We start from the raw sequence: 13,353 nt of genomic DNA on the forward strand, positions 1-13,353 counted from the left end.
AGAAAAAGGAGCAGTTCGACTCCTTATGTTCTCTCTCACGGTAGCTTCGGCTTTCTCTATATTCTCTGACTTTAAAGTTCCGCCACTTCCAAAATAACATCCTTACACTCTTCGCATAAAAAATGGTTTAAACTAATCACCGCCTACTAGAGTTACATATTGTTCGTTCTATATATCCATTTTACTATTTCGGGTAGAATTGTGCTTTTGGTGATGTGTATTCGTCGCTTCCCAGGTGCTCATACAAACTACGACAAGTTAAACTAAAAGTGTTTTACATCGGAGCTATAAGGAAGGTTGCGTCTTTGTTCTCCCGTCTGTCCTGTTTCTCGTGTTCGCGCTTTGTACCATTATAAAGGAGCTGTTAAGCTTTTCTTTGTGGCGTTAGTCGTGGACAGAAAGCTATCATCATCATGCACTCTCTTTTTTTTTTCTTCATCTTCACCTTCGCTATCGTGTGCCGTTTTGTCCGGCGTGGCACGCAATAACTCTGCTAAGCGAGAGAACGGGTGCAGAGAGAGAGAAAGAAAAATAAAGAGAGAAATTATTCGCGAAACAAATTTCTTGGTGTGGCGGGATTGGAACAAGCGTGCCCGCGATCCATAGGCGAGCATCGTAACCACTCGGCTATCCATGCGCGCTAGCAGAGCATTCGTCCCTGGAGCATTACGCGTGCCTTTCTATAGTATAGCAAGGGTTGGAAAAGGCATGTGAGGGTGAGGAGAAGACAAAGGAGGGGAGAGAGTAACGCGTTGCATAGAATAAAAGAGGAAGGGGAAAATAGAGGGAAACAAAGGGAAGAAAAACACAAAGAGAAAGAAAAAAAATCAAAGCGAGAGAGAGAAAGAAATCAGGAGAGAGAGAAGGAGATAGAAAAACGAGGAATCCAGAAATAGAAACAGAGATAGAAAGGCAAAAAAGTCAAATGAAGATAGAAAGAGCGAGAAAGAGAAAGAAATACAAAAAGAGAAAGAAAAAGAATTATAAAGACAAAAAAGGCACAAAAAATGGAGAGATGAAAGGAAAGAAAGAGAGGAAGAAAGAACGACAAAAATAAACAGAAAGAAAGAAGGCCACTCAGCTCTGCATTTCCTTCACACTTGCCACCAATAGTAGGAAGCTGCCTCAACTTTTTATACAAACTACACCAATGAAACTACTGAGATGATCTTTGTTTGGTTCATCGATTTGCACTTCATCGGTTTGGTCATGAGACAACAATTTTTCGTAAGGTATTCGCTTTCTCGCGGCCCTGCTGGACAGCCCGCGAGAAAGCGGATACATTACGAAAAATTGCTGTCCCATGCGGCAGTGAGGCAAGGCCTCGACGGCCCCACGTGGGAGACCTAAATCCCGGTCGGCGAAAGCTCTGGAGGACCATCAATAAAGTTGTTACCAACCAATCCGCTTTCTCCGTTTAAATGAATGCATTTGCTACACTTTATCGCTCTGTGCCTTCTTTTGATTTTTTTTTTTTTTTGCGGACATCAGGTTCCGCCTTGGTTTCGAACCAAGGAACTTCCCACTACATGTGTCAGTTTTAAAGCGATAGCGTTAGAGAGCTCGTGTTGCAGAAATTCCGCTGTCGGCGTCGGGACCGTTGGTTGTGAGCGAAAAATCATCCGTGAGCGAAAAATCGAGAAAGAAGCAAATAAATTAAAGAATAAAGCTCTCGGTCCCATTGAGGATCGAACCCGGGCCGTTCGCGTGGCAAGCAGGTGTCCTACCACAAGGCCACGATGTTACTTGCAGCTGTTTCGGAAAACAACACTACATAAATGCCATGTAGTGGAACGAGTCTCCTTAGCGCATTTTGTTCGACAGGTGTCACGACGAAAACGAGCCCATTCGGCGATTTGTAGGCGCATTTGGGAGGCCATCAAACTAATTCGAAAAAGGCCGGGATAGTGCAGCCATCGCCGCTAAAAACACACACGAACTTTCAAACAGCTATAAAAATGGACAACCTATGTCCATATAGCGGAAAACATATCAAGCCAATGCCGCCTTTCCAGAGGAAGCGTTGATCAAGCAAACAGCAAACGCTAGATAATGTGCTGCCATCTGTGAGGCATTGTCGGACTCTTCGTGGCCTCCGAGATGGCAAGCGTGCGGCGTATATCTTCGAGGCCATGCGACTCCTGCTTTAGATCAAAAATCTGTATGCACCATTGTCGCGCGCGCGCGTGTGTGTGTCTGTGTGCGTGTGTGTGTAACAATACACATTAATAAGTATGCACTTAGTGGTCGATGTCCGCACTAGGGGCCGGATTTCGCTATTGCGTTCAACTCTCCAAAGGCGAAGCTTAAGGGTCCCTTAATTTTTTTGTGAGCTGGACATTTTCTGTCAGACAAGAATGAATGTGTGTTATAGTAAACGAAAGCGGATAGTGTTCGGTGTAATATCGCTTATTGCAAGTGCACAAACATGTTCACTGACCTGCTTCATGTCGCAGTGCGCACCACGTCCCGGGGAAGTGCTTGTTGCAGGCAATATATTGGTTGCCAAAAGGACGAATGTGGCTAGTAAGAGCTCTCTGTACATCCCTGTGTAAGTTATTGTTCCTGCCCTGACTACGACCCCAATGTGCAATTTATACCAACTTGCAGTGCTTGGAGCGTGAGACGCTTGCCATAATGTATTCTGCTCCGTAGGAACAATAGAATGCAGCTGCATACCATTGTTAAGGTAATATGTTCAAGCGCCATACAAATGATAAAAACATTATAGTAATGGACAGTCCTTGAACGACAAAATTCTCAGTCCGATGCCACTGATTTCAGAAAAACACCGCAAAAGATGATTTTACAAGGAACGTTGAATGCTTTCTAAACGCCTCTAGAATTACTGAATATCCCTCTATCTTTATAAGAATCAATTGTCACTTTCAAATTTGGTCAGCATTATATCTTACAAGCTGACAGGACAGTTCCTGCACAGCTCAAAGCGCCAGCTGCACACACCTGCCTTGGTATGTATCCCGAGTTGGATTCCGCTTTTTAATATAACTGACAGCCACATTAGTTGGTCTTGATTCTTCTATGAACTGACTTTCACAGCGCAAGGCACAACACAGAGGACATATAAACACACACCGACAGCGCTGACTCCCATCTGAGGGTTCAACGCGTGAAAAACGCGATCGGCTACATGCATGCGCAGTGCAGAATGATAAAGAAGCGAAACGAGGGAACACAAAAGGCGCCCCCGATCTTTTAGCCGCTTGAGCGTGTTTTAAGGAATTTCATCTCCCTATCAGACGGCTGATGGATACAATTCGTCTGTACTTGTGAATATGATAGGTTTTGTTGATGGGATTCTGCCGTCGATCGAATACAAAGAACACATTTCTTAGTGCACCATAGTAACGCAGTGGCTGCAGCCACTGCACTCAGGGATTTCCTGGCGCAGCTTCAATATAGCAGCTTGAAATGACCGCAAATGCTAGTTGATCCGACATTTCTGCAGTTGCTGGAGTGGCAGATCGCATGGCGGCGAAGGCGTTTCATGGTGTCTGACGAAAGAACCTTGCCATATTCACATTATAGCCGCGCAGCTCACGTAAACATGGAGCGCTTTTTGACATAGACGACGCTCGCTGTCGCTGTAAGTTCACGTGTGCCTTAAATATAACGTTGCGATTATGTGTTCTCTTCCAGCCGCCATTTTTTTTAATTCTAGGGCGTTTAAGCTTTCATGAACTAGTTTTGTTAAGAATTAAGTCTATATTTGACGAAAGCCAGCAAAAGAACGGGACACGAGAAAAGGCAGACACACACACCGCTGGAACTAACAACTGTGACTTTATTGAAGAAAAACATTCAACGAAGAAACCTCACAACGCATGTGCAGCACGTCTGTATCACCGACAACGTCACCCGTTGAAAGATTACGCAATCATCTTTCTCGCCATCGTTGTAACACACTAAATTCCTTGTCAATGAGGCAAATTGGGTGACGTTGTCGGTGATACAGACGTGCTGCACATGCGTTGTGAGGTTTCTTCGTTGAATGTTTTTCTTCAATAAACTCACAATTGTTAGTTCCAGCGGTGCGTGTGTCTGCCTTTTCTCGTGTCCCGTTCTTTTGCTGGCTTTCGTCAAGTATCATGAACCAACTGGCCCAGATCTCAACTCTTCTGTAAGTCTGTATATTTACCCATGACGTCAGTGGGACCGCTGTTTAGATTGGCCACCTGTGTAAAGTCGCTCCTTCACCAAGAGTGCCTAAAAAAGTCCGGTAAAGAGCCAGAGGGCTTGCGCAACAACCTAAATACATGCATACGAAATCATCAAAGCCTTTTTACGCCATTAAGATGACTTCCCAGGGTGTAGAAAGTGCATGGTAGACGACATTTTAGGGCCCTAAAAGGACGCCGCACTCAACGAGGTTAGACACTATGACGGCCAGCGCAAACAAGACAAGAGACAGATGAAAGTACACGACACAGGCGCTGTTTTAAAGACGACAGTGTTTCTTGGGGAACTTAAACGCAGAAATTTTGGTCTGTCTGTCTGTCCTTCTGTTTGTCTGTCTGTCACCCGATTCAGCCACCCGGCCAAAGTGTAACCACTTGCGTAAGGCCCAGCCATCTTGAACTGGTAGCGCCGTTCATAATTGTGAACATTGTCGATAAAAAGCAATTGTTACGCATATGTTAGCGCAACATCAATACGTAAGTATTGGGTGGTGTGTTACTTCACTAGAAAATACATAGATACGTAATTCTATGGACGCTAGTGTTTCTTAGGCTGCGCTGAAAATGAAGTGTTTTTGGCTGCGCTGCAAATGCGACGCTATGAGCCAGATGCGTTGCTTCAACACAGAAGAGGATTCATGTAGTACGGCGGGCAGAAGGCTATCTTTATTCGACGACATTTGCAGCGAAGTACGCAGATACGCGGCCATTTTTTTTCTCTCTGTATTTTTCTACCAGCGCCTGTGTCGTATACCTTCTTCAATCTCTTGTCTTGTTTGCGCTGGCCGTCATGACGGTGTGCCAGCAAGCCCAATCTCTTAGATAACTAAGGCCAGAGACACCGCAAGCGCTTGCCCGTGTCCAATATTGTTTTGTGTCGTGCGAAAAGTACTACAGAAGGTCCATTGGAAAAGACTGCTCTGTGTAATACGAGACTGCATATGTTTCTTACTGCTAGAAGACCCAGTACGGCTCGCCGAGATGGTTCATGCAATCATCTTACGCATGATAACGCGAACGCGTGAAAAGAGAAACTCCGTGTGATTTTTTTTTTAATTCAAAAGTAAGGACCTCCTAGAGGATGAGCGCAAGAATGATTATTATGAAGCAGCAAATATTTTATTCAATCAAGGCCATAACGTTAAGTGTTGAAAATATATACACATACTGACAGCCTCGGTTGTATTCATGATATGTCAATCTGCTTTTTACAGCATGACGAAAATGCCTTCTACACTCTGGTTGTACTATTCCACGTAATATTGTAGAATTTCTCACGCGGAGGTCTATGCGGACTTTTGCACCTAGAGACGAAAAAAAAAAAACAACAACACAGATTCAGCACACACAGCAGAACCTCGAAGATTATGGTTCGCGGCTAGCAAGAGACCAAGCCTATAATGAACACGAACTCTTCGTTTTCTTCCGCCTTCCCATCAGGTCCGCAACATTTTAAGGGGAGGAGAGGAAGTACTTATATAGATAGCTCATGAAGATAGATAGATCTTATAGATAGATTTTTTAGATAGATCATGAAGAATTGACTGCAATGGCCGCGATAGCAGTGAAAATTGAAATGTTAGCTTAGCTTTTTCATTTAAATAACGGTTTCTTCTTCGGTAGATAAATGTCAAAAAGTGAATTGTGCGGTATTGTGAAGGCAGCATCTTTATGATTTTGTAAAAATACTTGGTTTGACCAAAGTTCAAAAAGCTGTGAATTATACCGCATTGATCTGCTCATTGAATTGAAAATTACGCTAACTTTACATAGATCCATGGAAACACTTATTCACCTGTTAAGGCTAGGCACCACATACCCAAAACATTTTTTGCACAGAATTGGCAGAACTGAAACGCTAGAATGGGAATGTAGATTTGTAGATGAAGATGTATGTCAACTTCTTCTGGACTGCCCGCACCATGACACACCGCGACGCCGTATTAAATCGGAACTAATGGCATTCGACGGCAGACCACTCAGTATGAAGAAACTTCTGGGCCCGTGTCCAACCAGAGCTTTGCAGGCGTACGCTTCAAAAGCGTTAACGCGCTTTTTTGAAAACAGCGGCATTGCTTGCAAATATTAAGGAATTTAGGTTCATATTACATTACGCCACCGATCATATGCATGTCCTACTTAATATACGTATTATTATATGATACGTATTACATGCATATGCTGAAGTTTATGATGAGTTGACTGTTATGTTGCCCACATGGGCGGATCCATTCCCATAAGTAACAGACGTGTCGTTTAATAAAATATTTGTAGCGCAACTGAGACAAGCAAGGAAACAACAGAAGACGGGATAGGGCGCCCTACCCTGCCTTCTCTTGTTTTCTTGCTTGGCTCGGCTCGGTTAAGCCAGAAACATTTTATTAGGCTATCCACCAAATCGCCCAGCGTCACACTGCTAAATCAGACATGTTCACTATTATGTTGCCCATATGTGCGGATTCGATTCAATGACGACCAGAAGCATTATGAGAGGCATGACTAAGTACCTTTGGGACATTTTCTTTTACGTTACGATGGTGTTGTTTGACGTGTGTGTGTGTGTGTGTGTGTGTGTGTACTTGTTTGTGTGTGTGTGCGTGCGTGTGTGTGTATGCGTGTGTGCGTGTGTGTGTTAATCTTCCATGAACTGCTTCTATGTTTATTTCTTATGTTGTATGCCCGACCCACTCAAGAGCTTAGTAGTAGCTGGCGCCTTATTTGTGCGCCAGCATCTCCTTTTGCATCCATTCAATTAAAACAGATCAGCGTTTTATTCGTACTTACTTGCGTTCATCCCAAACACATTCGAAGTCAACAAAGCTGGCCAGATTTTGCTTCAGCTGTCCGCTCGCCCTCCTTTTCCACAAGCAGATGTAAATTCTCGCAAGAATATCACTCTTTTACAGCGAATCTGTATACGGGTATGTTTTGGTGGTTCGCGTCCACGGACAAACGACGCAAAGAACAGCGATTCCCGCGCGTCTTGGTCGCGCCATCTCGAGGAGGCGGCGCAAAACCCGCACCGCAACACCCGCGTGCGAGATGAGCGCCGCATGCGAGACGTATGGTTCGACCATGCCGAGCGATGCCACCGGGCTAGAATGACTGACGAAGATGAGGCCAACCACCTTAGGCACAAACGCAGTGCTCCCGGGATCCTCACTATCGCGATACCGAATGGCTGCCGACGAGTTTGTTGCAACTAGGGTCCATGTTTCCGCATATATCCGAAGATATCCCATGAACATTCACCGGTAATATTTCTTTACGATCCAGCTTCACCCGATAAACTCCGATTTTAACGGTCAATATGACCTGTTCTGTTTATTATAAAAACGGTATGTTCTAAGCGGTCATTATACATCGGCCTGCTCGGACTGTACAAACTTCACCTCACGTAACTGCATCTCGTAGACCGTACCCATTACACATTGCACAAAGGGCTGGTCGCACACGGAGCGAGAGACGTCGACGCATGTAGGGCCCCCGGGAGCGCGAGACGACATTAGGATATACGGTCTTCTGGTGGCACCGGCGCGCGCTGGGCGACATCCAATATACGGACCTCGTAAAGTATGCTTTTCCTCTGTTACAACAAGCTTTTAGGTTGTAATACTCACAAACTTAAATGTTTTGTATTCAAGTATTTGCGCTTGTGTGTATGTGCGTTCGTTGTATCCTTCCAGACAACTAAAATACGGTTCGTGGGTTCTGATGTCTTCGTGTTCAGACATCATTTCATCTAAGGTAGTGGAGTATTGAGAATAATGCAAAACGAAATTCTGAATTTCGAATAATTGTGAATTTATAGAAAATAAACTCCCATAAACGCCGAATTTCCGCAAAAATATAATACGCCTTCCCCATTTCAAGAAAAGTAAACTCCGAAAACACGGAGCCATACAACCAAGACGAACGCTTCCTGGAAGCCACGGCAAGATTTCAACTAGAGTTGGTCGGGAATTCGTTTCGCTACTCGTGCGATGTGCGTGTTGTCGTCTCTGTTTCGCCCGACACATTTCCACTGTCTCTGCCGTGAATGGCCCACTGCAGCCTGAGTGTGCTACGTCCACGCGACTGCCTCGCGCTATTGCCGGTGCCCGGCACATATGTCGCCACTCATTGCTTAAAGAAGTTGCGCTCCGGTTCGCCACCGCCAGCGGCTACGTACACCACACACGTACTAAAGCACCTCCCAAAAAAAGATGTCGTCCAGTAAAAGCTGGTGGCGCCCCTCCGATTGACAAGCATACGTCGCTTGACTCACGGCAGTGGCCAGTATTGTATCAAGAGGCAAGTGATCACGCTGTTAGGGCAATGGCTATGTCAAAAAAAAATCACAGCATATCCACGGAGTGAATGATGATGAGTGGGCGAAGCTGCGGAGGTAGATCGGTAAACCGTGAATCTTCCGTGAATTCTGCCCAGTACATCATCACCGACGTGAGATCGGGCGCGTTTATACACCAGAGCACGCCTGTCTCGCACCCAGGCTGCTGGCGAGCCGAGCGGATACTCTCGCACCCAGACGCCGGGCTGACCGGGCTGCCGAGGCGCGCGCCGGCTGCACTAAGTAAACAGGGCAAGCTGCAGTTCTGAAGCTTTAAAGTGCAAAAAAGTACCCGTTCACGCCGCTTCAGCGTATAAGAGCTCGTCTGGGCACTACTGCGTCGTCTTTGGATGCCAAAACAAGCAGCGCAACAAGAGGATAATAGCGTTGTCTGCGACGATTATACGACGCGCCACGGAAATAGTGCCGGTGCGGTATTTTCAGCTTCGCCGCGAGTGGATAACTGTGATTCAAGCAAAAAAACTAGGAGCCGAGTGAAAATGCTCGAGTAAGTACACTAAATGCGTGTATTCTGCAGTGTGGTGCCCACCTATTTCGTTTTGCGAACCTAATTTGCGTGACACGCAGCTGGGTTGAAGGCAGGCGCGAGCTTTGTGTGGGGGTGCACTTCATACCTTCGAGCGTTTCCTTTGACGAAAATGTAGTGCAAGGTAGTGCTTTCAAGCACAAGAAATCAGCATGCTTTGCCACTTTCAACGTAGTATTAAGCTTTAGTGCTTTTGATGGCATCCACGCCTTCGAGATTTCGTCTTCGAAAGGTAATAAATGGCACGGTGCTCCTCAACAGCTGGCCAGAATTTCGTGCTTTCACTGCAGTGTTCGATGTCCCCAAATTTATTTGGACACGACGCATCCAGCTGCACATAATACATATATTGGCACGTAAGTAAAGAGTACTCGCGCCAGTGTCCTTTACGTCGCAGACGTAGCTAACCGGCTTAACTAATAGTAGCACAGTTTCGCTTGTAAAACACCATCGTTACAAGAATAAAATCGCGCAGATAGCTTCCAAAAGGGATCGATGAACGTCACTGCAGGTGATACTCTCTGATAGCACGCTTTTGTGAGCAAGACGCATTATTGTAAGAGCGCTCGTGAAACAAAAATTACGTTCCGCGAAACTACCCGTAAAGCGTACTCTAATTATTACGCGATGAATGCTGAAATGATGAGCTTTCACAAAACTTTGTGCACAACTTGTAATATGGGGCAACAAAACATCGTTTCACTCTTTCGCGAGCTGCACTGTGATTACGATTCACGCGTACTACAGCGAGAACGTTTTTTTACAAATGTAACAGCGTACGTATCCGACGAGGTTGCTTCCGCAGCCCACTCAGCACGTACTGTATACATTGTGGACTTGCATGAGCAAGATGTTCTTGATGTTCCAATAAAATCAGCGAAAATGTCCAGGCCAGAAAAGACGCGAAACACGCTCTCCGACGGGCTGAGTTTCGGGAGTTTCACGTTTGCTCTGTGCGGCGTCTGCTAGCGTGGCAGCCCGCGCACGTTGTTTCCTCGCGTGTGCGATAGATGGCGCGACGCGCGATGCAAATATGGCGATGCGCATGGAATTCGCTGTGTTCTGGTCTATACTAAAGGTTCGATGAGAGTTATGACGACTTGCAGCTCACTTTAATTTTACATGTACGCTGTGAATTTTCATTGTTTAGAAAACCATTGCCTTAGAAAACATGTGGCGTCTTTCGTTAAGCAGCTGGCGTCTTTTCGTTTTGCTTTTAGAAAACATCTGGCGTCTTTCGTTGGTTTATTTCATTAATCAACGGCGTTTTGAACAACATTTTTATTGTTTAATCACGCAGAAGAGAAATCTCACCAGGCACTACCTTGGAGGTAAACAATGGCTGCTAATGGGAATGACAGACAGAAGAAGTCGGCTTTTAGCTAACACTTGCACTTCTACTTCTACTAACGTTTCCTACTGGAACATGCCAATGGCTACTAATGGGGAATGAGAGACAGAAGAACTCGGCTTTTAGTTAACGCGCACGCTGCGAATTATTTATTGTTCAACAACGCACAGGAGAAATCTTCCACCGGCACCACCTTGGAGGTCAAGATTTGGTACTAGCGTTAAGACTGGTTACGCACTACGACGGGGACGAACGGCTGCCGCTTTAAGGAGCTTCGCCCCTAAAAATAAACGTAATTACATGAAACATCTCTCCTTTTCTTTGTGCTTCCCCATTGCTTTACACCGGACAAATAGGTACACGTGTTCTGGGAGCCAAGCGGAAGATTAAGGGGAAGAAGAGGACGAAGACAGCGCGTGCTGGTTCATGATGATGATAATTTTGGGTCACGTCCAATGCGCCGAGCTAGAGCAGGCTCTCTGTTATAACAAACAGCTTCGCTGATGTTGCTTCTTCATATAGTGGAATCACTCAACATTACGTAGGCAGTTTAGAAGCACTACACGGGTTGTCTGTTGAAAGACTTTAATGCAACGGAGAATGTCAGGGTTCGATTCTAGCTCGAACCGTAACGAAATATGATTGCTCTCATTGTTCGAATGCCGGAAGCAAGGAGACGGCCTGAATTTCCTCACTTGTGTATTTTAGGCGACACAAAAAATCGTTCGGCAACGGGACTAAGTAGAACAAGGCTGCCTGCTGTCGTATTGTCGATTTTTGTTCTCCCTAATCAATGTTTTAACGTTGTCTTTTATAATAACAAGATATTCACACAAAACTAGCTGGTAAAATGTGCCGTTAGATAGATGTCATACAGCTTCTCTTACGTAACTTTGTTTTCAACCGACGCTTCTTATGAGTTACAGGTTATAGCGGCAGCGGCGCTCTACACGAAAAACCCGGCACCGGTGACTGTACAGAAATGCGGCCCACGAAGATGAACCGGTCACGTGCGTGTTTTTATGAGCCGTTTTGCAATAAGTAATGCTCTTTCGATCATGGACATACCGGGGATCAGCCGTTCCAGATGTGGCAATCTGATTTTTGATCGAGGCGCTTCTCATTTCAATTTGCCACATTTACTGTTGCCTTGATATCATCACGTGATCGTCGTTATTCCATGCAGCAACTAAGGTATTGCGCTGCTAAGTGCGTGTATGGAGGTGCAATTCCCGGCGTGTAGTGAGAAGACAGTTAGGAGCCAGCATTAGGCAATGCAAAAAAAAAGAAAGATAATAACAGGCAAAAAAATTACACCATCTCCCGCTAAAGGGGACCATGAGGCGATGCGAAGCCGGAGCCCTTGCACGATCGCGTTCGGTTGGCGTTCGTTGGGCATGTTACCACCCTCGCGTCATGGAACGCGAAGAGGAACACTACGCGCATCGTGTCTTCCCTCTAGCCTGGCCGTTAATTCTCACAGGGCGAGCGGGGAGCGCGGTCGACAGGCGCGCGAGAGGGGGGCAGCGTACGCGAGGAGAGAGAGGGGGAGGGGACGCGCATGCGCTGACGCTCATCGCGGTGCTGCGCAGGAGAGAATTTCGGCATGTCGAGCCCGCATTTCAGAGGAGTCAACCGAAGCAAGCGCTGGACTGAACGCGCGCACCGCTCTACCACTTGAAGGTGAGGAGACTAGAGGAGGAGAGTAGGGCATGCGCCGCGAGAGCAGAAGCGAGAACGCGGGAGACGCGCAAGCAGGTGCTGGTAGCGAAGTGGAGAGAGTAACGCACAGCTGTTGGAGAGAGGGAAGGGGGAGAGTTGCGCATGCGTAATGTGAGTGCGGACTACCAGGCCAACGCCGCGGGACATACATCCGAGCAGGAGATGCATCGCATCTAAAAAAAGATAAGCAAGCAGTTGGTAAGGCACGCACGAGCCAGTCTTCGCTTGCCCTCATTTTCCCGGTTGGGGAAAGGATCCTGAATTTTTTCTCTCAATATCACGATCGAGCCCCCCCTTGCCCGATGGTTTTGTGACAATCTCATCGCGTTCGTTTAGGCTTATAAGAGCGTCAGATTCGCAGGCGGAAAGGTTTCCCTGTAGGGGACCTGTGCCTTGTAAGCCTAGACTACGTCAAGTCACGTGAAACAGCTTCAATATAATCTTGTAGGCATATCCCCCTTTGCGAGGCGACCATCCCGTTTGCGTTATATACATTCAACGTTAATCAGCACAGATAAAGTATCGTTTCAATGAACGAATAAAATAGAAATGAGTACATACGCCTTCCTATCGGCCTGACTTTAATAACGGCACAAGACAGGTCTCCAGCCAAATATAGCAGAATTTCAGCACACACAGATCGACCACCTAAAAGAAGAAACAAAGGACAGTATTGTCATCTGTAAATCATAGAAGGTGTATTTTAATTAGGAGGTCGATAATAATACTTTGTGTTCTCCGTTCGCAGCGCATTTGACGCGCAATTCGATATTTCAGCGCGCGTCTAGATTGTCTGCTTGCGCATGTTTTAACGCTGCTTGGTCGGACGCGCGCCTTTCGGCCACGCTGTTGTTCACTGTCGTCGAATTCCTTCTATTGCTTTTCGGGCACATATTCACCCGACATTTTCTCTCAGTTTATTACCGACGTAGTCTCCTTGTCTGTCAGAAAATCAAAAAGCTCGAAGTTGCCTACGTGACAAAATGGATCAAAAACGTGCCCAAAATACCGTCCTCTTCCAGCAACCAAGTCTTGCGCAAGCCAGGCTCAAAAAAGCGATCAAACGCAATGCTAAGGATATCTCTTTTACAACGTAGGATCATCGCTTGGTTTATCGATAAAGAAAGGCGAGATACCGCAGCGGAATTGCAGCGGCTGCGACGTCCAGCCCTCCTATGGTGGCTAACCACCATAGCAGGGCTGG

The 13,353-nt window shown here is 46.1% G+C and overlaps 1 protein-coding gene across 1 annotated transcript in view; it reads right to left on the bottom strand.

The window, feature by feature from the left end:
* Nucleotides 1-5,304: 5,304 nt before the first annotated feature.
* LOC119372167 (uncharacterized) overlaps nt 5,305-13,353 on the bottom strand; it is a 69,221-nt gene continuing 61,172 nt past the window's right edge. Inside the window, exon 5 of the mRNA XM_049419820.1 lies at nt 5,305-5,503. Within this exon, the coding sequence (XP_049275777.1) occupies nt 5,319-5,503 (185 nt within the window). The 3' untranslated portion in view covers nt 5,305-5,318. The remainder of the gene's footprint in view (nt 5,504-13,353) is intronic.

Source organism: Rhipicephalus sanguineus, chromosome 10 (genome assembly GCF_013339695.2).
Source record: "Rhipicephalus sanguineus isolate Rsan-2018 chromosome 10, BIME_Rsan_1.4, whole genome shotgun sequence".
NCBI classification, from domain to species: domain Eukaryota; kingdom Metazoa; phylum Arthropoda; class Arachnida; order Ixodida; family Ixodidae; genus Rhipicephalus; species Rhipicephalus sanguineus.